This window comes from Leucopleurus acutus (genome assembly GCF_964270905.1).
Source record: "Leucopleurus acutus genome assembly, chromosome: 13".
Lineage (NCBI taxonomy): Eukaryota > Metazoa > Chordata > Mammalia > Artiodactyla > Delphinidae > Leucopleurus > Leucopleurus acutus.
The window spans coordinates 83,135,215-83,162,530 of NC_139155.1; the positions used below are offsets into that span (position 1 = coordinate 83,135,215).

The following is a 27,316-nucleotide window of genomic DNA, read 5'->3' on the forward strand; positions in this document are numbered from 1 at the left end:
TGTGGTTTTCATTTCAGTTATTGTATCGTTTGTTCATCTCTGTTTGTTTGTTCTTTAATTCTTCTAGGTCTTTGTTAAACATTTCTTGCATCTTCTCGATCTTTGCCTCCATTCTTTTTCCGAGGTCCTGGATCATCTTCACTATCATTCTGAATTCTTTTTCTGGAAGGTTGCCTATCTCCACTTCATTTAGTTGTTTTTCTGGGGTTTTATCTTGTTCCTTCATCTGGTACATAGCCCTCTGCCTTTTCATCTTGTCTATCTTTCTGTGAATGTGGTTTTTGTTCCACAGGCTGCAGGATTGTAGTTCTTCTTGCTTCTGCTGTCTGCCCTCTGGTGGATGAGGCTATCTAAGAGGCTTGATGGGAGGGACTGTGGTGGGTAGAGCTGACTGTTGCTCTGGTGGGCAGAGCTCAGTAAAACTTTAATCCACTTGACTGTTGATGGGTGGGGCTGGGTTCCCTCCCTGTTGGTTGTTTGGCTTGAGGCAACCCAACACTGGAGCCTACCTCAGCTCTTTGGTGGGGCTAATGACAGACTCTGGGAGGGCTCATGCCAAGGATTACTTCCCAGAACTTCTGCTGCCAATGTCCTTGTCCCCATGGTGAGTCACAGCCACAGCCACCCCCACCCCGCCTCTGCAGGAGACACTCAAACACTAGCAGGTAGGTCTGGTTCAGTCTCCCCTGGGGTCACTGCTCCTTCCCCTGGGTCCCGATGCGCACAGTACTTTGTGTGTGCCCTCCAAGAGTGGAGCCTCTGTTTCCCCTAGTCCTGTTGAAGTCCTGCAATCAATTCCCACTAGGCTTCAAAGTCTAATTCTCTAGGAATTCCTCCTCCCATTGCCGGACCCCCAGGTTGGGAAGCCTGACCTGGGGCTCAGAACCTTCACTCCAGTGGGTGGACTTCTGTGGTATAAGTGTTCTCCAGTCTGTGAGTCACCCACCCACCAGTTATGGGATTTGACTTTACGGGGATTGCGCCCTCCTACCGTCTCACTGTGGCTTCTCCTTTGTCTTAGGATGTGGGGTATCTTTTTTGATAAGTTCCAGTGTCTTCCTGTCGATGATTGTCCAGCAGCTAGTTGTGATTCTGGTGTTCTCGCAAGAGGGAGTGAGAGCATGTCCTTCTACTCTGCCATATTGGTTCCTCTCCAATGCAGCTATTTCTTTAGGAGACAAAAAAAGATATTTCCTTTAAGACAGCTTTCACTTTTTCCCCCTCCACTCCAATATTTCAATATAAACATTCTAGCTAGATTTCTGATTTTCAAAACATGCTTGGTTCAGAGACTTCCACATTATTAAGACTATAGAAATGGCTCTGTAATTAAGAACTATTTAGAAACCCTTTAACAAAATAATTTAATCCTAAACATTTAAAAGTGAGTTTATACCAGTAAATCAAACGAATATATTAAGTTGAAGAAAAAATAATTTTCTTAAATGCTAAAGAAAAACACAGCCTGTGTGGACACGAGTTCTTGGGAACTGAGTCCTACCTTACAAATTCACGATTGTTACAATACCTTAGCTGGTTTTATGTGCTAATGATAACCTACAAAGTATGAGACAGAAGGGCAAAATGATTCCATCAGACGCTGAAGAACAGAACCAACTAGGAGGAAGCCTCTTATTGGCACAAAGTAGACTGTATTTTGACCATGTAAGGACATGCAACATTTGAAAAAAGAAATCAGTTCTTCAGTATTTTAGTAAGGACGGTGACTTCTTTCCACTTACATGCTCAAGGAGATGACAAAGAGCTGGCCTCGTTTTAGCAGCCTGTATGACAATTCACATTCCTTTTCACGAAGGCAAAGATTAGAAACAGGTCCCTACCCGGCTCCCACCAGTCCATCCTGAAGTGCAAGTGTTTGGTTATGACCTCACCTCTCTATACCTGGAGACCTGTCACAGCATGGCCAAGTCCAAACAACAACTCACTCCTCCACCCAACACTCTCTTCCTAATATTCAAATACACCAAACAGAATGCATTTAAAAAATGGGGCACCTTCTTAAGGCAACCACTTTCCATTTTTCTGGGTTCAATTCTATAAAATATCTCCTCTCAAATTATTCTGAATTCTACTTTAGGATTTCACTTCCTAAAATACCACTTGGATGAGGTCATTTCACATTGCAAGATCTTTAGCAAATCCTTTGTCTTAATAAAATTCAAACCCCATAGCAAAGCAATCAAGAGTTCTTAGCATCAATGAATAAACAATACTTTTAGGTCTTTATTTTTCCTACCATCCTACATTTCTTGAGTGATCCTGCTTGGTGTTACTCATGCCATTTCTTGTGTATTTCAACACTCATTTTGTCTACATAAATCTGTAGTTCTACCTACCTTTTTAAAGGATTAGCTCAAAGGTTCTCTTTTCAAGAAGTCTTCAGATACCCTCCAATCGAATACTGAAACCCCTGGCCCTGTGAATTTAAAGCCAGTCCTTCCTAGGTGCCTCTCCCACCACCCCAAAATAGCCCAGGTACCTTGCTCGCTTCACATGGCCACATGATCAATCTCCTAAGAGGAAACCATCCATTTTCTCCTGCTAGTAGCCAAGCTCCTCTTAAAACAGAGTCTATCATTTTCTTCTTTTAACGCCCCAAAGCACATAGAACAACTCAAGTGGGCCCTCAATAAGTAACTGGATAAATAGAGAAATAGACAATTTTTTGAGAAACTAGCGATTTATAGAGCTTTTGACAGAGAGGCAGTTTAATGGTTAAGAGCATGGATATGGGGGTCAGAGTGATCTGGATTTAGGTTCACCAGGTTACTCAGCCACCGTGTGTCTTAGGCATTTCCTCTAAAAATGAAGTTAATGATCCCTACCTAATATGGCGATTGTGACCATGGGGTAATAAAGCACGAAGAACCTCAACATGATTGTGGGACATGCTAGAGAGATAACTGTTAGATTATCTCTGGTGTCATAGGAGACTGCACAATGTGGTGTTTAAGGGGCACTGAAACAACTACTTCTGTGATTTAGGGAACAGTCAAGTCTTTAGTTGGACTGGCCTCTCAACAACCACTTTTTTTTTTTTTTTTTTTGGCCGTGTCATGTGGCACGTAGGATATTAGTTCCCCGACCAGGGATCTAACCCACTGGACCGCCAGGGAAATCCCAACAACCACTTCTTAATTGCTGGCAAGTCCTTTTGACCTCTCTATGCCGCTGAAGTTTCCTTAGGTTATGTACATAATGTGGTGGTAAGACATTTACCTGACAGAAACGCTGAGTGAGATAATGTACATAAAAGCACTACGTAAACTATTGTAAAAGATCAGTGTTATTATGGACTTCGACTCAGAGAAAAAAGCCAGAAGTATTAAACATTTTATTCAATTTCTAGCACATTCTGTGAGGGCCTTGAAAATAAATTTCTCTCTTTCATATAATTCTTCTTCCCAGTTAATTTGGTTTCTCAAGTTCCCAAAATGAAAACCGAATCTGAAATGGTTATATTTTGCTCCCTCTGCTGGCCTGTGAGGAGAATAACACTACCTAACAGGAATCATTCAAGATCATCTAAATGTTTATTTTCATGGACTTGAGTATAAAGATGTAATGGCATTCCACATAAAGACAAAAAACATAGTTTCAGCTCTATCTGATATATCTGACAATTAAACACAATTTTTTATGTCTACTTTTTGTTTTTAACAATTATCATAGGATTCAAATCTAGAAAATTATTTTTGTACAAAGGCTAGCTGCCCTCCATTTATCTTTTTCAAAATGATTACTTTAAAAGGTCCTGCTGTTTCTATATTTAAGGCTGAAATCCACCGAAAATACCCAAACTTGTAATTTCTTTATTTCCTTTGCTGCCACTAATTTTTGCAACCACAAAATTGACTTCCAAACTTACAAGGTTGTATATACTTATTTAACTGTGAATCATTTTTTTGTATTCAAAGTCTCAGATTATGTATATGAAAGCTAATTTATTAAACCTTTGTACACAAAGATGAACATACCTGTATAGCAAGCTTATATGAAGAATGAAGTTACAAAAAAGTAAAAGTGTTATTAAAACTGATGCATGTAAATCACTTACAAAAATACCCGAAATGGGATAAAGCTGCTCATCCCTGATTTTCTCATTGGGTTCACACAGTTGAAATGTGAACATTAAATGGTTAGAATTTTTTCTTTTAAAAAGTGATATATTAAACTTACATACAGGATAATTAGCAAAATGTAGAAAGGGAAAACAATGTACAAAAGACAGATAAAAACCATCACTCTTGACAGACACAATCCAAAAATAGTATAAACCTTAACAGACTATCTCTAAACCAGCTCCTACCTACGTCCCACCCCCCAAGGTTTTATCAGCAAGAATAAAATATAGTAAACCAGCAAGCTCAGTCTTTCTGTTCTTTAAAAGAGGCCTGACTTCAGACCACAATTAAGCCTTAGATAGACTTTTTTTTTTTTTTTTTTTGCGGTATGCGGGCCTCTCTCACTGTTGCGGCCTCTCCCGCTGCGGAGCACAGGCTCCGGACGCGCAGGCTCAGCGGCCACGGCTCACAGGCCCAGCCGCTCCGCGGCATGTGGGATCTTCGCGGACCGGGGCACGAACCCGCGTCCCCTGCATCGGCAGGCGGACTCTCAACCACTGCGCCACCAGGGAAGCCCTAGATAGACTTCTTTTAACATGGGAGGGACAAACAGGAAAATAATTTTACCTGTCCACTTAGTACTAATTACCAGAATGCACAGTTATAATTAAATAGCTCTTGGTGCTGTGTCAAAAGCAGTTTATTCAGAAGCCTTCTTGTTTTTTTGCTGGTTTCGGGGCGAGTTCTTTAACAAGTTTCTTATCCTGAGGTACATTCCAGTAGATTCCGCCATGTTCTCGAATTCAAATGGCGTTATTCCGGTTGCAAACTTGCTCATGTCAGGGACAGGGCTATGGATTTTGGTGGCTGTTCCAGGACTGGCGTCCGCCTGAAGGAGCTTCGGGCTGCTGCCTCCATTCTTGACCTCACAGTCTGACTCGACCCTGCCGCTGTCAAGAGCACCTTTAGAGTCTACCTGAGCCGGCTCTTCCTCTTCTTTCTGGCCAGGCAAGGCAGCCTCAGAATCTGGACTCGAGGTTTGTTCAACTTCCGACTTCTCTGTACTGGCGTCTGGTACCTCAGCCTCATCTGACATCTGCTTTTCAGATGTTTTTCCCTCTGGGACAGGGAGGTCAGGCTCATTCGGGCAAGGTGAAGAGGCAACCGAATTCCCGGTTAAAGGTGTGTCAACAGGAATATCAGAATCACTGTTTACACTCTCGGCCTGCTCGAGGGCCGCCCAGATCCGCCTCTGCTGTTCTTCAAGTTCCTCCAGAGTCAGTGCGTCCTCGTCCATAGTCACAGATGCCGTTCTGGTCTGGGGTGAGTCACTGGGAGTGAGTGGCGGGGTGCCCTTGGGCAGCGGAGGCGTGAAGATGGGTGGAGGGGTGCTCCGGGGGAGCGGAGGAGTGCCAGGGGGCAGCGGGGGCTGAAACTGAAAAGTTTCACTGCTCGGGGACCCGTGCGGGACCTCTGCATCTGAAATGAGGACGTTGAGAAACTTTGAGTTGTCATATAGCATTTATTTGGTTTTACGAACACTTATTATTTGAACTCAGGTGAATCCAGAGGTTCACTGGCCAAAATTACTGGCTTTAGAGGGGCAAACTAGATCCTCAGATACCATGACCATCACTTAATGTCCTCAATCCACCTGAAAAGAACATCTGCAGGGGAAAGGTCGGGGTCTCTGGCGCCGGGAATTTTAACGGAGGGAAAACTTGAACACAGCAGGAAACTGGGCTGGCACTTCAGCTGCCTACACTCCAGAGTGGGTGGAGGCAGAAGGATACGAAGCGGAGCTGGCAGGGCAGGAAGGTCCCTGGCTTATCTCCCAATTCTGTACCCTCAGTCTAGTCTGCTCGCCTGAACTGTGGGTTCATGCAGCCAACTGGTCACTGGCCTTCACTACCTGTACGTCCCACAGACACAACAGATCTGACCTGTCCAAAACAGAGGATCTTTCCCTAAAAGTCACACTCTTCCCCTATTTGCTAAGCTCGCTAATAGCACCACCGGTGGCATCTTGCTGAAGTCTCCAAAACTGAAACCTGCTCGTCATCAGACAGTCCTTCCCCTTTCCTTCTGCCCACGCCAGGTCCTTGGCTCTCTGGGGCCCACCCTTTCCTGCAGCCTGTCATAGGCGCTGCGTTATTTGGGGCCACTACCGTTTGTCAGGAATATGAGTCCTTCCTGCCTCTGGACTCTTCTTCCTTATATTCATCCTCCAAACTATCAGTCTTCCTAAAACACAAATCTGGTCCTAATAACACTTCCATCTCATGAGAAACTCTTTAGTGCCTTCCCATCACCTACAGGAAGAAGTCCGATCTCCTCTGGGCCTTAGAGGCTCTCACAACCAAGAATTTGCCTATTTCCACCATGTCATTTCTTACTGCCTGGTTTAAAAGACTCCGGCTGTCACACTGTTGTTGGACCAATGTGCCGTGATGCTTCGTGCTTCTGTATTTGCATTTCTCACTGTCTCAAATGCCCTAACCCTTCTCGTGGCCCTGGTAAATCTCTGAATCCATCCCTCAAGATGCAGCTCGAAGTCATTCTTGGGAAGAGGCTATGACTTTATCCAGCACGGCTGCTCAGTTTTTCCTTGGTGCCACTATTACAGTTGGTGACCAGCTCTGTGATACTAACCTCTGTATGTATCACTACAGGCCGCCACATTTATATTAAAATGATGTTTACACATCTGCAATCCTAGGCGACAGAGAGCCGTAACTAAGGGTAGCAGTTGTGTCTTATTAATCTTCCTGGCCTCGGGGTCTAGCAGAGGAGTCTGAAACACACTATGTGTTTAAAAACTTTGGAAAAGTCAACTGCATAACACAGAATCATAAAGCCTATGTAAAACCAGCCTGAACTTTATTGTATAGGCAATAAGATCTGTGAGGAGGGTAATACACTGTCACTCAGAGTTTAAGACGTTAACTCAATCAGAAGAGCAAAGAATGGATAAAAAAGCTGAAAGGAAGGATTAAAAAAAAAAATCAGTTATAAGGGCGCCAAGAGCAATCAGGTGAGAGAAAAAAGCCTGAGCGAAGAGGCAATTTCTGAGACAGTGTTTAGATTTCGGTAACTGGCTAGAAACGGAAAGCCACGATTACGGGTGGATGCGGCTGCAGACGAATGGCATCTCTCAGTCTCGGGAGCTGCAAGAGCACGGGTGCTGCCGGCTACAGCAGAGAGCACAGAGGAGCAGCTGGCAGGGAGACGGGATGGCAAAGCTAGTGAACTACTTGACAACGTATGTATTTTGTGCTTTTAAGAATAAAACATAACTAAACAGTTTAACCCAAGTTTCATTTTGCACAAAATATCACAATAAACACTATTAACATAAGAATGCTGAATGGGAACAGGACGTTCAAGTAGTTATACTTCACAGTTCCCAGCTGAATCACTCTACCCACAGGTTTGCAATATGGAATCCATTTCACTTGTAACACATGATTTGCTAATAAAATTTTCCACAGGAAAATGGCAATTAGACTGACTCACTGTTTCTTCTTCTTGGGAATGAGCTGCCGACAAAAGTCACTCGAATTACTACGCCTTACAGAGTTCCGCCCCTGCAGGGCAGGAAGAAGCTGGTGACAGGGGGATTTGCGGTGGTTCTGGGGTGGGAAGGGCCTGCCTTCAGGACCATTTACCAGGGTGTCCATAAACCAACCCAGTTCAGTTAGCAGACCCTCTCGGCCCTTTCACGAAGCAGCCCTATAACTGGCCTCGATAATTTGATCTGTTACTACTCACTGAATGATCACTTAAGTTGTTCAGAACGAGGGTACGAAGAGGGTTGCTATTCACCCCCTCAAAGACCCTGACATTCATTGTACTGAGAGGGAACATGGAAAACAACATGTTTTAACAAACAGAAGGATGGACTGGGGGTGGGAAGACACATGGAGGTCAAGACATGTGGCTCGAGGCCTTGAGCTTTACACGTGGTCAGAGTGTTCTGATCCTGGCACTGGCCCATCTTTTAAGTCTGTGGCTTGGGCAAGAAAGCTCTTGTCACGGGGTTCTTTGTCCTCAGCAGGTGAGTGCACGTTATGGTGGCTTCTTTTAGAGGTGCTGCTGTTTCTAAAAAGCCAGAGGCTTACTTAAGCTTCTGCACAGAGGCAGGCGCTTGTAAACAAAACCAGTTGCCTTTGCTGATGGCTGCGACCAGAGGAGCCTTTAGCAGGTGGTCTGGGACCTTGAACTACATTTAACAAATGTGTGCGGGCAGGCAGAAGCCTCAGCAGATGGCAGCAGAGGCTCGGAAGCAGGCACAACTGACGAAATAATTCACTTACAGACTGCAGGGCGAGGGGGATCTAGCGAACTAAGGCACAGGCTTCGGGGTAGGGGCCCAGCTGAGTCCTCAGGAAGTGTGGCCGAGGCAGAGACCAGATATATAGTGTGGAAAGAAGGCATTTCAGGCCTTTTAGGCACCCGGGGTAAATAATCTTTGTTCTGCAAAGGTTCTGTCTGTCTTACAGAGAACTAAAGAGGTTCTAATTAAACTGTTTATCCCAGGGTGAGTTAGGCAAAAACTAGCACTAGATCTTCTGCCCCAAATTCCACTGTGGACTGAGAGCCACGGAAGAAATGTGGAGGCACTAAACTTGGATTCTTTTTTTTTTTTTGCGGTACGCGGGCCTCTCACTGTTGCGGCCTCTCCCGCTGAGGAGCACAGGCTCCGGACGCGCAGGCTCAGCGGTCATGGCTCACGGGCCCAGCCGCTCCGCGGCACGTGGGATCCTCCCGCACCGGGGCACAAACCTGTGTCCCCTGCATCGGCAGGTGGACTCTCAACCACTGCACCACCAGGGAAGCCCCTAAACTTGTATCCTTGAGTCTCACTTCATCACATGGGCTCAGGCTGGCTCTTGATTGGTTAATTATATATGAAAGAGAAAGAAAGAGACAGACAGACAGACAGAGAGAAACTTCCCTTAAGAGGAAGGTTTCCTAGGCCTCAGAAATTCCCTCACAAGAAACAGAAGCAGCAGCTCCCAGCACAGGGCTGAAAGTGCCTGCACGTAGTGTGTGGACCTAGTTACGGACCTGCCACCACCGCAACTTCCCAAACCTCGAGAGAAAGCAACTACATCCCAAAGGGTTCAAAATACCAAGCTCGGTGTCTTTTCCTCAGAGGTACTCTAAGTGCCTAAAACCAAAATTCTCTTCTTATGGGGAAATTTCTTCCAACCTAAGTTCCCAGGTGGTGGAGTCAGATGACTGGCACTAAGAGAGAGAGAGAAACCAAGATTTTTGCCCTTACTCAGAAATCTTGGCTGTGGCCTTTGATAACACTGGGAAGTGCTGGGCTCTGGGAATGTAATTGTCTGGGACAACTGCTTATGGGTTTTGGGGAATTGCTTGCTTTCAAAATTTCATAGGTATGTGGCAAAGGCTGTAATTCTGTTTCCTATGAACTCTTTGGCCTTGTTAAAAGTGAGACTAGATATTGAAGTAAGGCTGTAGGTGCTAAACGTCCAGGTTGTGAACTTTACTCGGGTATCAAGACTCCTGTGGTGAGAACAAGCAGAATAAAAAATTGGGGAAAATGGTTTGGAGGCTTTAATTTTGGACTTTGAAGTTGCTAGTGCAAAATCATTCAATCTGGGGATTTAAGGTGATTTAATCTGCAACCTTTAAATTCTCCCTGGGTGCGGCTTCCCGGCAGTCCAGTGGTTAGGACCCCGTGCTTCCACTGCAGGGGGCACATGTTCAACCTCTGGTCGGGGAATGAAGATCCCGCGTGCCGTGTGGCATGGCCAAAAAAATAAAGTAAAATAAAATCTCCCCGGGAATGAAAATGGGTACTCGGGGTGGGGAGGTCTCCATTCAAATTTGAGGCAATTTACATTGCTGGCCTCTTATTACTAGAGCATCTGTATGCGTTTTACCCCAATGTTGCCATTTCATTTCACTTTCAGAACATCCGACATGCTACATGGGACCAGAGTAGAGGGGCGTGGTTTGTGACGGGCAACAGAACAAGGAGTGAGTTTTCATCTTAGGTTCAGAGTGGACTTGGAGTTTATTCAATTAACACAAAATTCTGATCCATTCCAGAGCCTTCTGGGGGCAAAATCTAAACTACTCATCAGTAGTCCCAAGGGGAAACCCAAAGGAGTGGTGGTTGATAGTGGGGTAAGCGGGGACTCAGAAAGGTGGGAGCATGACTGTCCTGGTAACTACTGATCTGCTGAAAAGGACCGTCACAACCCTGCTTGACCACAGGTTCCACGGTAAACCCAGAGGGTTCAGAGAACAAAAGGCTGGGGGAGTATCAGAGGGCAACGCCTTTGTTCCCTCCTGGGTTTCCAAGAGGACGGACTTTCCTCCTGGTTTCTCTTTCCTGGAGGGAGGAGGGACTTAGTGGATTTACACACTTGGGAAGAGTATCTGAGAAAGCTTGACTTAGCTCTGCCCTTCTTCCTCTCGGGAGCTGCCAAAGGGGAGCATGTTCCACTGCTTGTCTCAAAGCACTGCCCACCAGAGGGGCCGGTTCAGGTCCAGAACCACTGGGACTGGGTGGGTAGGTTTGTCTAGCTCAGGTACCCAGTCGGCTGCCCAGCTGGCTCTCACACCAAGCTTTGATCAGCAAGAGTGGAGATGCTCTGATATCCGAGGATAAAAGAAAAGTTAGTGCTCATAAAGAGCTTCCTCTTTCTTATGGAACTCAGGAGCGTACAAATTCACCCTACTTTCTAAAGAAATCAAAACCACAGGATGAAACCTACCCGAGTCAAGCTCCATGTCAGCGGGCGAGGCTGCCAAGCTGCCTTCCTTCTTCTGCTTCTTTGGGCTACTAGGCCTGGGCAGAGACGAAGACCTCTTGCTGCTGGACCTCACGCTCGGCTAACGGAGAACCAAACTGAACACAAGTTAGGCGGGTCCACAAAGAATTGAACCCCATCCCTTCACTTAAATATGATGCAGAAAACCAATCTGGAGCTAAGTCCAGGTAACTGGTGAAGGCAGTTACCTTTTTCCTTTGGATTCATCAGAAAACACAGAGTGCTTTATATCCAAAGCGAGAAAAGGCAATAAGATGCCTAATGAGTTACAAAATTCCTCAGATAGACGCGATACATGTTTTTTTTTTTTTTGCGATACATGTTTATAAACCACACTCTGAAAATCTATTTACCGCTTGGAAGTTAGAAGTTAGGTAATTGGCAAACACGTCTTTCTGCTGACATGCCTGCATTGGTATGGAACCAAACATCCTCCATTCCTAATGATGAAAAGAGAAGAGAAAAATAAGTATGTATTTGGAAAACGTCATGCTTTGAATAGTCTGCTGACAGGAGGTAAGGTGGAGGTCTCAAATTACATTTCTGCTTCATATGTGACTTTTCCTTTTTGGGGAAATTAATGAAAATAATGGAGCATTGAAGGGGAAAAAAAAACCAACTCTGCCTGCAAAATGATCAGGACCGAACACTAAAAGACTACTTGACAAAATCGCTTGGCCCAAAAAGGTTCTACCTACTACAAGAAGAAGTTACAGGCATTAATGACACAGACTCTCATTCGGCCTGGCTGGCTCCCGCCCCGCTCCTGACGCACCAGCGCTGTTCACAGGACTGTTAACTGTTCCCTTTTCCTAACTCGCTCACTCATGCTGATTTTTCTATCTTCTGTTCTTTCCCTTTCCAAACTGAGCAATAATCTTTAAGGTTCAACATCACTCGTTTCTCTCTTATGGCCAGTAACACATTCAACAGTGGTTCTCAATAGAAATCACTTTGGGCTCTTGTGAAACCTATAGATTCCAGGGACTAAGTTAAGTCTAAGGGGGGGCAGGGGCGGTGCTCAAGAATGTACATTTCTAATGCACACCCCAAGGAGATTCTGATGTGGGCTGGTACTTGGACCCACTTCCAGAGGGACTGATGGTCTGTACATGCAACTCAGCCCTTGATTAATTACACACGTCTTCGTATCTGTTCACTAGACTGTAAGTTCAGACCTTTGGCTGTTTCTCTGAAGCCCAGTCCCTAAGAACACCTAGAATGCATTTTTATTAAAATACCACCACCACCATCACCACTACTACAGTTAGTTGTTAAAGCCTGAAACCTAAGATGAAAGTTGGAAAAGATTAAGTGTAGCAAACCTTTCCTGTATAGGAGAAATTTTACTTTGGGGAGTGGGTGAAGAGGGAAGAGTAGGAAAAAGTTATAGTAATACTTAGATTTATTAAAGGCAGAAATTTACTTCCCAATTAATTCTGTAAAACTTATAACACTGCTTCAAACCATCCCATATTTTAAAAAAAGAATCTTTTAATTTTAGAATAGTTTTAGATTTATAGAATCTCACCATTCTATTTTAGCTCCTTTTCTTAGGGCATAAAATTGGAAAAAACTGTGGGTTTTCTTTTTGATGAATTCAAGATTTCACTTAATATTCTAATCAACATAAAGGAAATTAAAAAATTAAACACAAAAGTAACACATTTACTTCTTTATGGAACAGTAATTGCTACATAAGCTAACATTTTGAACAATCTACATAAATAATGTCACATCCCAGAAGAATAAAAAAACAACACACTTACATCTGGAATTCCTCTGGGAGTAGATATATTAAAACCTGGATAGTTTACCAATTTCGAGAGATCGTAAGTGACACTTTTATTTTGTTGTACTTCTCCAGCTTCTGTTTCTCCATCAGCACCATCTATTACAGACCATCAAAAAGCTTAATATTGCTAGATGCCATATAAATCCATATAAATCCCTCTCCAAACCAAAAGCAGACCTGGAAAGTGCTTAGATTCATGACCACAGAATTATTCCAAGTATAGCTTTAATTATAATTTGTCTGAACCATTAGATTAGAATTTTTAAACAACATGGACATATTATTTTGATAAAAATAAACATTTAAAATCTTGGAAACTTTAGTTCTTCCATGAGTTATTTGAAAAGTCTGTTTTGCACTGGTCTTTGATTTGCCTAATCCTCTATTCCAATTCTTTATTTAATAAACATTTATATAATGGTCACTGTGTATGAGCTAGTGTTTTCTTTTCAGATAGTGCTTTAAACAGTTTACAAGTATTCATTTGCTTAATTTTCATAACAACACTAAGAGGTACATACTATTAAAACCACTTTACAGATGAGAATCGTTTTTGAAGGATACCTAGGAACCACTTCATTATTTTGAAAAGTACTAAATAAACCGAACATTTTATTTTGCCTTGTCTATATACCTAAGGAAAACAAATAGTTGATGAGAAGTTTCTCTTTATGTAAGTTTTCAGGATAAGAAGCCAAGTAATGAAAGAATAAGAATATAACCAGTATGTCACCCGTCATTAACAGATAGATATAGGCAATGATCACCAATGACTGATTCCACTACAATTCACAGGAAACAGAGGGACAGAGAAACATGATAAAATAACACCATGGGGATGCACCAGCAAAATCTCGAAAACTCAAAAGGACAAGATACAGAGTTTTGTTAAAAACAAGAAAGGGAACTTACAGATTAAAAGAGATTTAAGAGGCTCTCAATGATCTACAATCTTTTGTCCAAAGAATCTCTATTCAAACAAATAAAGAGAGAAAGAGAGAGAGAGAGAGAAAACAGAAATGCAAGCACCTACAGAGTGGCAGGAGCAATGATAATCTGAATGTCAGCATGACTTGGGGATATATTAAAAGGCTGTGCTGGGGCTTCCCTGGTGGCACAGTGGTTAAGAATCCACCTGCCAATGCAGGGGACAAGGGTTTGAGCCCTGGTCCGGGAAGATCCCACATGCCGCAGAGCAACTAAGCCCGTGCACGACAACTACTGAGCCTGTGTTCTAGAGTCCGCGAGCCACAACTGCTGAGACCGCGAGCCACAACTACTGAAGCCTGCGTGCCTAGAGCCTGTGCTCCGCAACAAGAGAAGCCATCGCAATGAGAAGCCCGCGCACCGCAACGAAGAGTAGCCCCCGCTCGCCACAACTAGAGAAAGCCCGCACACAGCAACAAAGACCCAACGCAGCCAAAAATAAAAAAATAAAATTTAAATAAAAATTTTTTTAAAAAGGCTGTGCTAAATATTCTTTGGTACCACTTGAGGTGGGGGGGGTTGGTAAATTTTTTATTTAGCTTTTATTTAATTAATTAATTTATTTATTTTGGCTGTGCTGCACGGCATGTGGGATCCTAGTTCCCTGACCAGGGATCGAATCTGCACCCACTGCAGTGGAAGTGCAGAGTCTTAACCACTGGACTGCCGGGGAAGTCCCTAAATTTTTTATTTTTATTTTTAATTACCTAAGTAATATCTAGAAACACTCTCATTTTTTAAAAATGTACAGCATTAGAGATAATACTAAAATCTTAAGCCCAATCCTGTTTTCGTTCTCAGGGATAACCACTGTTGAGTTTGCTGTATATTGGTTAGGACTTTAAAAATTTTATATAAAAAGTTATTTACTATCCACCAGATGCCAGGCACTGTGCTACATGATAAATAAATAGATACAAATTGTGACAGGGCATGAAGAAAACAAACAGGGTGAAGTGATAAAGACTGGCAGAACAGGTGGGTAAACATGGGAGAGACACATCTATTTATTTATTTAGTTAGTTAGTTTTGCAGTACGCGGGCCTCTCACTGTTGTGGCCTCTCCCGTTGCGGAGCACAGGTTCCGGCCGTGCAGGCTCAGCGGCCATGGCTCACGGGCCCAGCCGCTCCGCGGCCTGTGGGATCTTCCCGGACCAGGGCATGAACCCGCGTCCCCTGCATCAGCAGGCGGACTCTCAACCACTGCGCCACCAGGGAAGCCCGGGAGAGATACCTTTAAATAAAGTGGTCAGGGAAGGCCTCTATGAATCCAAACCCTGAAATCTAGGTGGTTCTTGGTTAAGATCTTTCAAAAATATCTTTTACAAACATAACTCCTCATAGAAAATATAGAGCATTGTTTCATCCGTGTGGGTTTTTTTTTTTAATTTAAGATCAATGGTATCATAATATTAAGTTATCCAGAAACTTGCCTTTTAAACTCAGTATTGCATAGGGATTTTGCCACGTTAGCTCCATGGATTTACTCCATTTTTAAAAATACCGCAGGGATTCCACCCCCCCCCAGATCTACCACGGTTTACTTAGCCATTCTCCTTTAGGGCCTTAATGTTGTTAATTTTTCACTATCATAGTCAATGTTAAAAAGTATCTTTACATACATACATTTCCTTGTGCGCAGGTGTGAATATTTTTCTAGAGGAGGTACCTAAGAGAAGTTCTAGATCATAGGAGGGTTTATTTATTCTAATTTTTATAGGTCTCCTGGCAGAGATGGATATATTTCTGTTGCCATTACTGAGAAAGGCAAGAGCTTATGAGGTCTAGCTGGAGAACCAATACCTTGCTAGGTAGTCACTGGGCAAGTCCAGATAACCATCTGATAACTCTCACTGAAGTTTTAGCTCCTTCCTTGTAAAACAAGGGAAACACCATCAAGATATTTTTTAGTTAACTCAGCACACACTAAATAAGCCAGCCATTCCCACCCTATTTTACTGTGATTCTTTAATTAAAAAAGAAAAAGCTAGAACACTTAAGCTGACTTATCTAACTGAACATACTATACCTTTTCCGTCATAGAGTGCAAGCCCTGAGGTCTCTAGTTCGGCCTCTTTGAGCCAGCCTGGTGGGTATCCTAGCTGGCGCATTCGATATATAAAAGGTGGAAGACTCTTGTCCGTCACACCCAGCGCATCCTGAAGTTCCTCACTGAGTAAAAATAAAAGAGGAAGAAAAATACTGTATTCTTGTTTGGATGAAAATACATACTGGTCTGATATTTTAAAACTCTTCTGTGTCTTATATTACACGCCTGTGGCACGGTGCCTATCAAACACATAGTTAAAATTCCAATAAATCTTTTTGGATTAATTGATGTACATTATAGAGAGCCTTGCTAGAGAACACTTATATCTTGATTATTACCCTGAAGATCCACAGAACGTTCCAAACAGTGGGGAAGCAGAAATGACATTCTGTGGTAAAAGGACAGAGGTACCTAATAACTCCTGGCTTGAATCTTCCAAATCTTTCTTCTACTTCTTCTGCATGGTATCGCTGCTGAAAATTCTGACTGCTTGTCTCTCCACAGGCATCCATATACTCTTTTCTCTTCTCGCTTATTCGAGCAGCATTCCGAGGCTAAATCGTAATGTGTTTGGAAAGAATGGTATCGAGCAGTTTAGAAATATTTCAGAAATTGAATAAGTATAAGCACTTTTTCTAGGTCAAGCACACAGATTATTTCAGTTTTAATGCATAAGGGACAGGTATAAAAGAGAGTGGATACTTTAGGAAAATAAGCAAAGAAGAGAAGCAGTCCCTTAATTTCGTATTACCTTGGTACTATCATAACATAAAGTTTTGAAAGTAAGTTGTCTAAAAATGAACCCTCATAATGTTTTATTCATCTCAAATACAGAGTACTGTAATAAATTATTATTTTTTTTAAATCTAATATCTTTAAAACTTACGTATAAATTTGGAAAGATTTCAAAATCAAGGACTATGGGAAAGATAGGAAGTTTCTTCACATCACACAATGCCACAGATGTATTGAAAACATTAGAAAGCTCTGGTTCAAAGATTTTTTTTTATATGAGAAAAATTTACCATTGGGCAATCTTTCATTTGATGCTCTTCAGAACCACAATTGAAACAGTGAGGCTTTGGCCTATTTGGTCAAAAAACAAAGATTTTCATAATGTAAACAGAAATATAAAAGCAAATCAACAAAATTCTGTATGACAGCAACGTGTATCAGAGACAAGAAAGCATGTAGATCGCCAATTATTATCTGCAAAAATGAGTACACTTTCACTTCTTGTGCTTAGTGATTTAAACAAACAGTACTTTTGACCAAGTCTTTTAACCAAGAACCCTTGTGTTCCCGACTGATCTGTTACCTCTGAGTTTTGTCAGTGGCTAATAATAGAAGAACCAAGGCAAACAGATTATCATATTTTCCTTTAGGTAACTTGGAAAGGGGTAGATGGTTATAAGACAGCAATCAAACTGACAGCAGTAATTATACCTTTCCACCCACCCAGGCACATCAGGAGTGAACCAATGAATATATAACTGACTTAAACATTTAACATGTCTATATATTGAAATTCTAGTTTAATCTGTTTATTTATCATAAGCTAGCAATAAAGAATATTAACTTTTCAAGCTAAAAGAGTTCATGGTTTTGGTTAAAAAAGAAGAAGAAAACAAAAGCAACTCCCCACACAAACCTTTTTGCCTTTACTTGTATTTCTTGCCCTTCTAGAGAAACAATGTGGCTGAAGACTTGCTGGTACCTTTAGTGAGTTTTATTAAGGAATAGTTATCATAGTCTGCAAAATTTGGTTTTTTTTTTTTTTTTTAAAGGTGAACTTAATGGCAAGATGCATAAAGATCTTCATTCACTATGTAGGATACTTGGGTATTTCCCATCCTTCCGTAAGCTGAGGGTTTTCATTTAGTAGCGGTTGCCCCAATTTATCAAGGCAAAAATTAGTAAAATACAGGACACTTCCTACAACCTGCAGAAAACAAGTCAAAAAATATTGCTATTTAAGCAGAAAAAAAAAGACATTAAATAATGTAAGACTATGATTAATTGTTTTAACAATTTATTTCTGGATGAAATTATTAGAAATAATAATCAACTCCCTAGTTAAAGGAGCCACATTCTGATGTGTAAGTAAGATCTCCATCACTGAATTCCCCTCTGTTGCCTAGATCACTGAATTTTTCCTGTTGGATCACTACTATCAGTTGCACTTTCTCCAGACTTAAAAAAGAAAAACTTTTCAACAACTCTTATATTCCCTCCAATTTCCCATTTCTTTGTTTCCTTTTGCAGCAAGATCCTCAGACAGTTGTCTATATCTATATAGTCATTGTTTCCACTTCCTTTCCTCCCAATCACTCTTTTCCTTTCCTTCCAATTTTTGGGAACAATTTCCTACAGAAAAGTTGAAAAAAATGGTACAAGGAACACCCATGTACCCTCCAACTAGATTCAACAATTGTTAACTGACATTTTTGTGTGCACATCTCTACACACACACACACACACACACACACACACACTTTTTACTGAGCCATTTTTAAAAAGTAAGTCGACACCACTATCATCTTAGTCTAAGTCACTATTTTCTCCAGCTCGAGATTAATACAATAACTTCCTTCCCAGGTTCTAGCTTCCACACATAACCAACTACAGACTCTATTCATGACACTACACCCCTAAATACTTCAGTATGAGCTTTCTAAGAATAAGAACATTCTACAAATCACAATACCACTGTCATGCTTAAGAAAATTACTAACACCTTAAAGTCATCTATATCCAATCTATTTTCAGTTTTCCACAATTTTAAAGACATTGGGGTGCTGGGATGATGAAGAGCCCACAGATCTTACTGAAAAGATTTACAAGGTATGTACACATCTCTACAAATGTGATAAAGGCTGATATTTGCAAAGGTATCGTTTTAGATCACCCTATAAATGTCAAGTGGAAGAACTAGGACCAGTGATTGGATTGAGTACAAGCAGCACATTTCAGCTCAACTTTTAGAGAGTGGAAAAATCTATCTCAGGTGTGAAGAATGAAGTGGTTTGTCTCATTTTTTAAAAAAGTGAATTCCAAGTTACTGGAAAGACTCAAAAAAAGAGCAAAATGCTCTAAGGGCACTTTAAAGAAAGATTCCTGAATTTGAATTAGATAACTTCATTTCCCTTTTAAATTCTAAGGTTCTGGGATTTAAAGTGGCACCTGCCTGGAAATGGGGGATTCTGCACTTATTAATTTAGTCTAAATAGTGGTACATCAATGGGACACAATACTCCATGAACATGAAAACTAGTCTTCCTTTAATGGAATCCAGGATTACATCATCTTCTTTAAAAATTTTTAAGTTGCAAAATCACACCACTACACTGACACTGATGAATTTTGCATAGGTACTGAAAGGGCTAAATGTAGGTTCATCCTTGTAAATCATCTTCTGTTTTTCACCCACTATTGTAGTCTGTCCACATTTAACACTTCCTATCTGCCACCTGTTATATTAGCTATATATCCCTCTCAGCTTCACCCATCTCTAAGTTCCATAAGCATGCTTTCTATATCTTCATCCAAGTTCTTAAAAATGAGTAGAGGTGGGAGAGAGGGATGAATAGGTGGAATAAAGAGAATTTTTAGGGCAGTGAAACTACTCTGTATGACAGTCTCATGGTAGATGCATATCATTATAAATTTGTGCGAATTCACAGAATGTACACCACCAAGAATGAACCTTAATGTAAACCATGGACTCTGGGTGATAATGATGTGTCAATGTAGGTTCATCAATTGTAACAAATGTACCACCTGGTAGGGGCTGTGGATAGTGGGGGAGGCTATGAATGTCTAGGGGCAGAGGATACATGGCAAATCTCTGTACTTTCCACTCCATTTTTCAGTGAACATAAAACTGCTCTAAAAAAACCAATCTATTAAAAAAAGAAAAAGAAAGAAAGGAAAGAAGATGAACAGAGAGGATAGTCAAGAGAAAAATAAAGTCCTCCAAAGTATATATATTGTGCCCCCAGGCCACAATGAAATAGTTATTAAAAAGCAAACTATGGTATTTAGAGGCTGAAGCCTACACTGTTGTTTACAACAAATTTAATGAAAGAATGTGTGATCGTCTGACGACATATGCCTATACCACTTTATCATTTAAATGTCACCCAATGGACATAGGATAGGAAACACATCTGCAGAATTCAAAACTTAAATGTCCAAACTTACACTAAAAGCTTCCTTATTGTTAACAGCACTGGATTCTTCTACTTTATGGTCCTCTTCTAGCATAACACTGGAAGGCTAACACAAAGAGAAACACATGTTACAAAAGGTAACCAATTTTTAACAACTTTCAATTTCAAGTATTAGCCATCTGAACACACTTTATTTTCTAATACATACCATTAAGGTATATAAAATTTTGAATTTATTGTTGTCATAATTAGGGTGAGTTGAGAAATTAAGCTAGGTAGGAATGTTTATGAAAGAAATCTCCCAAGTGGGAAAGTTAAAAAGGTATATAAAAGATAGTATCTTCTGGAACATTAACATACACTATGACTTTTTTTTTTTTTTTTAAACTATGACTTTTTAAAAATTATTTTTACACTATGACTTTTGTGTTAACAAATATTAATTATGGAACTTTCAACTGACAAGACAGACTTTACCTTGAAATCAGATAATCAAAGATTAAAATAATATATAATTTTATATTACTGGTCAATACTGTATTACAACCCTTACAGACCTCAAGCCACTACAAAATTCTGAAGTGTTTCCTGAATCAAATATTAAATAATATTCAATATGTTTTGGGTTTTTTTTTCAGTATGGTTTTTATTGTTAAATGTATTTTGTTCCGTGAATCTTTAAAAATTATATCTGATAGGTGAAAACTAAAGGTGATAAACAAAAAATTTAATTAATTAGAATACTCCATTCTCCAACCTCTGAGGATAAACAGCTAAAGATCCTTATTTGAGAGACCTACTTACCTTAATTTTTAATTAAAAAAAAAAAGCCCAGAAATCATAATTCTGATTTTCTTAAGGTAAACTCATGCCCTAATATTCAGAGTGGAATCTCTCAGATTTCTTTGGGCATGCTGTTGATTTTTAAAACAAGCAGAAGGGAAAGAAAGGATGGCATATGAACCTGTTCATTTTAGATAAAAAGAATCCATCTTTTATAAACCCCAGAAACAGAGATTTTTTTTTCTGACCTAAAATTAATTTTCTGCCCCAAACCACGTGTTCAAGTCAGGGAATGGAAAATAAAAAGCCTTCAGTTTTGAGTGCAGCCAGGTGTGAATATGACTCCCTGAGAAAAGCACCCACGATCCAAAAGAAAACCCTGTGGCTGTGCTGGTCAGACTGTGGAGAAGGAAGCCCGGCTGCAGGATGGGAGGTGAAGAGTCAATCTCAACAGTCATTCTGGTTTTGATTCAAGAGGATCCCTGGAGCCTAACAACTGGCAGTGAAAAGCATAACCTACTAATCTTAAAGTCTCTTAAGTTTGAAATACCTGGGGCAAAAGATTAAAGGAAGTCTTTTCCACATCATTTTTCTGCTGTTCCTCAAATCTTTTTACTAAATTTGATACAAATTCCTCTATTTCTTGATGATATTGCCTGCATAAAGAGGACAAAATGGTCAGAACCCAGACAGAGTAAAACATTGACTTGATTGCGTTTTATGCATTTTTAGAAGATGTCATGTGTAAATTTTGTTATTTTGTTTTTCAGAGTTTGTCAAATCGCTGACTCTTTGTAACACTCAGGAATCTACTCCTTAGGAAAAATATATACATTGTTGTCAAGTTAATAAAATGATTACAATAACCTAACACAGTGCCTAGGCTGTAACAGCTGGCAAATACTTATGCAAAGACTAAATGGATTTTATTTATAAATTTTACATACTTAATTTTTGAATATATAGTAAATGGTTCAAAATTCAAAAGAACTAAAAGGGTGAGTTACATAATGAAAAGCTCCCTTCCTACCCTGTCTCTCAGCCCCTTATTTCTGCAACACAGAGATAATCAGTGCATTCAGCTATCCCACATCCTCCTCCCAGACACCCTCTCTGCACATATAAGGAAACACCTATGTAAATATTACACTGGAGAAAAAAAAGACCAAAATGCAATGCAAGAAAAACGACTGAGGTCTATTTTCCCCAGCTTTCCAGGTCAAGAACCACGTTCATCAAATATTCTTCAGTGCTCGGTTCAGGAGGGGCCAAAAGAGCCAACCTCCTCTTTACAGACTTGATCCATCAGGTCCCGTTAGCTCTGACATTGTAAGATTTCTGCAGGCACAACGCCAGATGAGCAGTGCAGACATTAAGACTGCCAAGGGCTTGAGTTAGAGGCCGATTCAGACGGTGACAGCGGCGCTGGAGCCCCATGTGCCCAGCACCGTGCTGCTCCTGTGCTCACCACAGGCTGCTCCACCCTCCCAGAGCCTCAGGTTCTGCTTCTGCTGAGCTGAAGTAGCCAACGGACCTGCCACACAGGTAACACCCTATGTACGGTCCCTTTACCTTGCCCGGCGCCTAAGATAACAATATGATTAAGTGACACCGAAGGGGGCAAGCAGGTGTCTGAAATGTCTATGACCATGCTCTGAGGAAGGGACAGGTCAAGCCCTCAAACCATGTCAGAACATTCTAGCAAGCACTGCAGGAATGCACTGAGTCATCCCAGACCCAAGCATGCTGGAAGGCTTGCAAAGGTCTAGTTTTGCTATTAAAAAGAAAAAAAAAAGCACGTGGGTAAGCTTTGAAGATAGCCAACAGGGAAAACTTAGTTCCCTGACTGTGGCAGAGAAATGGTTAAGATTATTTATGGTGGTAGCGGTGACTTTTATTTGAGGCTATTTATTGGGCTCTTACAGGTGCTCATTTAGCTACTTAAGAGGTAGTTACTATTAGTGTCCTGTTTTCCAGTGATGAAACTGATATGCAGAGAGGGTCAGTGACCTGTCCAGGTTCACAGATATAGAACGTAGAGGAGTCCAGCTTCAAATTCAGGTTTATATGACTCTAATGTCCTCACTTTTATCATGATTCCATAAATTTCAAGTAAAAGAATAAAGATGGTATATAAAGTAAAAATGAGAACAGCGTATTTATAGAAGACATTGTATCATAAATACATCAGCTCATAATATTTAGGAAAGGGAAAATTACTTACTTTGAAATAACATTGTTCATAAATAGAATCTGAAATAAAGGTCCATCTAATTTAGTATTGTTCACCAATATTCCACTAAAACAGAAGTTAAAACATATTCTTAGAAGACATTAAAGTAAAACTTGCATATGTATATATAAACACTGACTCTTTATAATTCTTAAGTACCAAAGATCATAGAATATTTTACAAATAAAATCAAGAACCACAAAGAACTCCAGTTTTACCCACTTTAACAGTTTTTAGGGGTATCTTTTACATTACATATTTTAAAAAATATTTCATAAAAAAATTAAAAACTGGGCTTCCCTGGTGGCGCAGTGGTTGAGAGTCCGCCTGCCGATGCAGGGGACACGGGTTCGTGCCCCGGTCCGGGAAGATCCCACGTGCCGCGGAGCGGCTGCGCCCATGAGCCATGGCCGCTGAGCCTGTGCGTCCGGAGCCTGTTGCTCCGCAATGGGAGAGGCCGCAGCGGTCAGAGGCCCACGTACCGCAAAAAAAAAAAAAAAAATTAAAAGCTACAGTTAATCTTTCAACCGAAAACCTTCTTTACCCAATGGCTGTTTGTTTACAAATTGAGGGGAGGGAGGAATTGAATAAAGCAGGTTACAAGAATATATTTCTGAAAGAATCAGTGAATTTGGCTTGGAAATATATGGGAAATTGAAACACTATAAATAAATGGGTAGACTCTTTCTGGAGGGCAGAGCACACTGCACTAAGTAGCTCAAATCCAAAATTTTAAAGTAGAGATGTAAAAAGTATCTCATTCCTGAATTTGACTTTCAAATACTGCAAAAAACAGAACTAGACTGCAGCCTGGAAACCTGCTATATATCCCTTTGGTAACCTGGGAGCAGCTGAATCTGATTCCTCCACACCTGCCTCAAATCCTTCTACCTGTACAGCACGTGAAACAAATCAATCTGTATGTGGAATTGCCCACATCAAGTAGAGAAATAAAATTAAATATGAAGACACCCAGAAACTTGCTTCAATTTGCACAAACTTTAGTTTTAAAAAATACATCATGTTTCTAAAAACTACATGCCAATTGCATGACCCTTGACTGGAGTTAAGTTTGAGAAATCAGCAATAAAGACATTCAATTGGGGAAATCTGAATCTGGTTGGGAATGTTATTAAGGAAATCGTGCCAGTTATTAGGCGTGATCATGGTGGTGTGGTAACATGAAAGTCTTTAGAAAAAAAAATACATGCTGAAATATCTGGGGTAAAATATGTATATGGAATTAGAAGAAGGAAATATGGCAAAATATTGTTAAATCTAAGTGATGAAAATATGGGTATTAACTGTACTATTCTTTCCACTTTCTGTACGTTTGAAAAATTTCATCATATAAAGAAAAAACAGAAAAAAAAAATAACGCCCCACAATGTTTACTGGATAAAAAGAAGAGACACTTCTGATCATGAAAGTTCCAAAAATAAGGGTTAAATCAAGAGATGTAGGGTACAGTTTTATCTAAGTAATTTTATTTTTTTCTTCCTTGGTGTTCTGTAGAAAGCTTTGTCAGTCTGACAATGTGGAGGGCACCAATTAAAAAAAATATATATATATATATTTTCCTTTTTCAGGATACTAATGCTTGCTTCTTATAAACTGGCAAAGCCTATGATGCTGTAATCATTTGAATTCAGGTGATTATAACCCCCTTATAAATAAATATTTAATGTTTAAATGAACAACTCTATTACAAAGCATATGCTTGTCTAAATATTTTTACATATATAAAAATTGTGATTTTTTTTTTAATAATCCTAGTTACATTCAATATGTTTACTACCTAACCAAAAATAAGTGTAGATCTACAAAGTGTGCTCACATAGAGGAAGGAAAGTAGGGCATAGAGAAGTTATTCTTTAGACATATTCTGAAATATGTCTAAATTCTAAATATGTTAAATTCTAAAATTTTAAAGTTTTAGTCACCAGTGTAGCCAGTTAATTCAGCTGGTACCAGGGACAAAAAATTCCATGTGAAACTGCATCAGTGTACCCCATAATCTGAAAGCCTTAACATACCATTCCGTGTAATAAATTTGTACTTTAGGAAATATTTTAATTTAGTGATTACTGAGTAAATTTAATTACAAAATACTAACATTTAATCTTCTATTAAAATCAGATGCCTGAATGCAAATTTACTCACTGTACTTTTTTCAAAAGCAACTACCATCTCTTCTTCTAAAATGCTGCATCTTGCATTATTTCTATTTATGAACACGTTTTAATTGTATAAATAAATCTTCAGCTAGATTAATACCGTAATCTGAATTCTAACTTACCAGAAATGTTCGCTGAATAGCAACAGCTAGGTTGATAACTTGCCTGTTCTGAACATTAAGTCAAAAACTTCTGAATTGTCTTTCACACGTATTTTCACCCAATAAGTCAGTTTTCAAAGTTTAATACAGTTGTGAGAATTCAAATTTTACCCTCACAAATTAAAAATAAAGGATCATTACTATGATTTCTTGAGTACAAAATGGTACAAAAATCCTAAACACCCTTTTTGCAAAAAAAAAAAACACCTGTGATTAAATATTAATGTCAGGATAAAAAATAAAGGACATTATGGTGCAAATTCAAGATCTCATACCTTGGTCGAGTCAGAATGTTCAATTTTCTTTTAAGTTCTTGATGTTATTACTTGTTAAGGAGTATAAGCCCTCATTAAATAGAAATACAAAGATCATAAAATTCAACTACTAACCTCACTTTTGGTGTCACTGTTATAAACATATGTTATAAACGTTAAAAGACAAATATTTTGAGGATGACACACTTACTGACCTCCTGTTTTGTTGCAGGGCTAGGTATGTGGATCTAAAAACTAAAATAGAGTTTTCATCCCTTCCAACACGGTATTTCTAAGGCAGGGGCACGTAGTTCAAAGAGACTAACAGACTAAACCAAAAATGTTATGCAGCGTAACAGACTGTTAAGACCTGAAGAATCTAGGATGGAATCTATGAATGCTCACTGTAAAATCCTTTCAACTTTTCTGTATTTTGAAATTTTTCATAATAAAATGTCGAGGAAAACGGCATTATGAAAAAATGACTTCGAAAACCTTAAAAGATGATTTACCAACCACTTTCAGGGGTTTTTATACTAGAAAAACTACCTGAGCCAAAATTACTTGCATGTATATTACAAACAAAAAAATACCAAAAATTCTCTAAGAATGGAAATAAACATAGTAACACTTCTTGCTAGAAAGGTTGTAAACATGTAACTAAAGGCAAACGGAAACTTATTTGAGCGTTTTCCCTAGGGGTTTGCAATGGCCCTTAACCACGGAAGCTACTTCAAAGTGGAAGAACTTTAAAATGAATCCCCGAAGTTCATCAAGCAATTAACCATTTCTCTCTGCATGCCTCGACTCCTTAACGCCCCCAACTGCCCATCCTAGCACCACTAACTTTTGCACCGCCCTAAAGACACATCTGCGCCTAGGTCTAAGCATCCGGTATCTCCTAACATAACTACAGCGTGACTGCAACAACTTTAGCTTGGCTCCAAAAAAGGAGATCGGATAGTGGCTCCAAATAGGGGAAGAGAAGTGAAGAGTCTACAACTGAACAGTTGAAAGAGTCCGGAATAACGCTAAAAACCTGCCCCAGATTGGGGGGCGGGAGGAGTGAATAAGGTCCAGGATACGGATCCCAGAAGGGGAGATGTCCGCGCCGAGGCCTCGGGGACGGCTTATGCAACCCGAACCCGCGATTCTCAGCCTCGTGGAATTTCCGCCCGCACCCTCCCGGGGACGACATACATCACACTCCCCAGTGACAGGGCCCAGCGAGCGGGAAGGATATTCTCGGCGCGGAGCTGCTCGATGGTTTCCTCGTACTGCCGAAGCCGCTCCCGCAGCTCTGCGTCGCCGACCCCATTCTCGTCCTCCTCGTCTCCGTCGTCGTCCTTGAAGAGGGTGTGAACTGGTTTCGGAGTCGACTCCTCTAGGTGGTCAAACGCCTCGAACAGCTCTAGGTCACCAAAATCCACCTCCGCCGCCATTTTGGGCTATGGGAAAGATACGAGAAGAGGCGGAGCTGGCCCCCCCCCCCGGTCGAAGGCAAAGGTTGTTGGGCGGCACCGCTCTCTAGGGCTCCGGCCGCCCTAAGCCACCCAGTACGGTTTCCTCCAAACGTAGGCCGCTGAAGCTGCATAATAGGCGGGCCAGTCCTGTGAGACTACAACTCCCAGAATGCAGTGGTGTCTCTCATACCCACTTCTGAGGTTGCTCGGGAGCAAGGCATGCTGGATATGGGTTTCTAATCGACTGTTAACTCATTGTTTGCATTGCATACTGGGATTGGTCCTTTTTAACGTGAAGAAAGCCAAACTACATCAGAACGTGTTACAACAATATGAGTTGTCTC

At 40.7% G+C, this 27,316-nt stretch overlaps 1 protein-coding gene across 2 annotated transcripts; it reads right to left on the reverse strand.

Moving 5' to 3' along the window:
* Nucleotides 1-3,388: 3,388 nt before the first annotated feature.
* Nucleotides 3,389-26,951, reverse strand: ZCCHC8 (zinc finger CCHC-type containing 8; the record flags this gene model as incomplete). Of its 2 annotated transcripts, XM_082853470.1 has the most annotated exons (14): nucleotides 3,389-5,564; nucleotides 10,841-10,958; nucleotides 11,251-11,337; nucleotides 12,667-12,788; nucleotides 15,709-15,851; nucleotides 16,141-16,283; nucleotides 16,755-16,815; nucleotides 17,381-17,446; nucleotides 17,568-17,671; nucleotides 19,933-20,007; nucleotides 21,235-21,340; nucleotides 22,909-22,983; nucleotides 25,531-25,571; nucleotides 26,751-26,951. In XM_082853470.1, the coding sequence occupies 14 exons, from the start codon at nucleotides 26,949-26,951 to the stop codon at nucleotides 4,786-4,788; spliced, it is 2,121 nt and encodes a 706-aa protein (XP_082709596.1). In that variant the 3' UTR covers nucleotides 3,389-4,785. The 2 variants fall into 2 exon arrangements, with proteins under 2 accessions (XP_082709596.1, XP_082709597.1); XM_082853471.1 differs by lacking the exons at nucleotides 17,381-17,446; nucleotides 17,568-17,671; nucleotides 21,235-21,340; ... (1 more) ...; nucleotides 25,531-25,571; nucleotides 26,751-26,951 and having other exon boundaries at nucleotides 19,933-20,001.
* Between the last annotated feature and the right edge of the window lie 365 nt (nucleotides 26,952-27,316).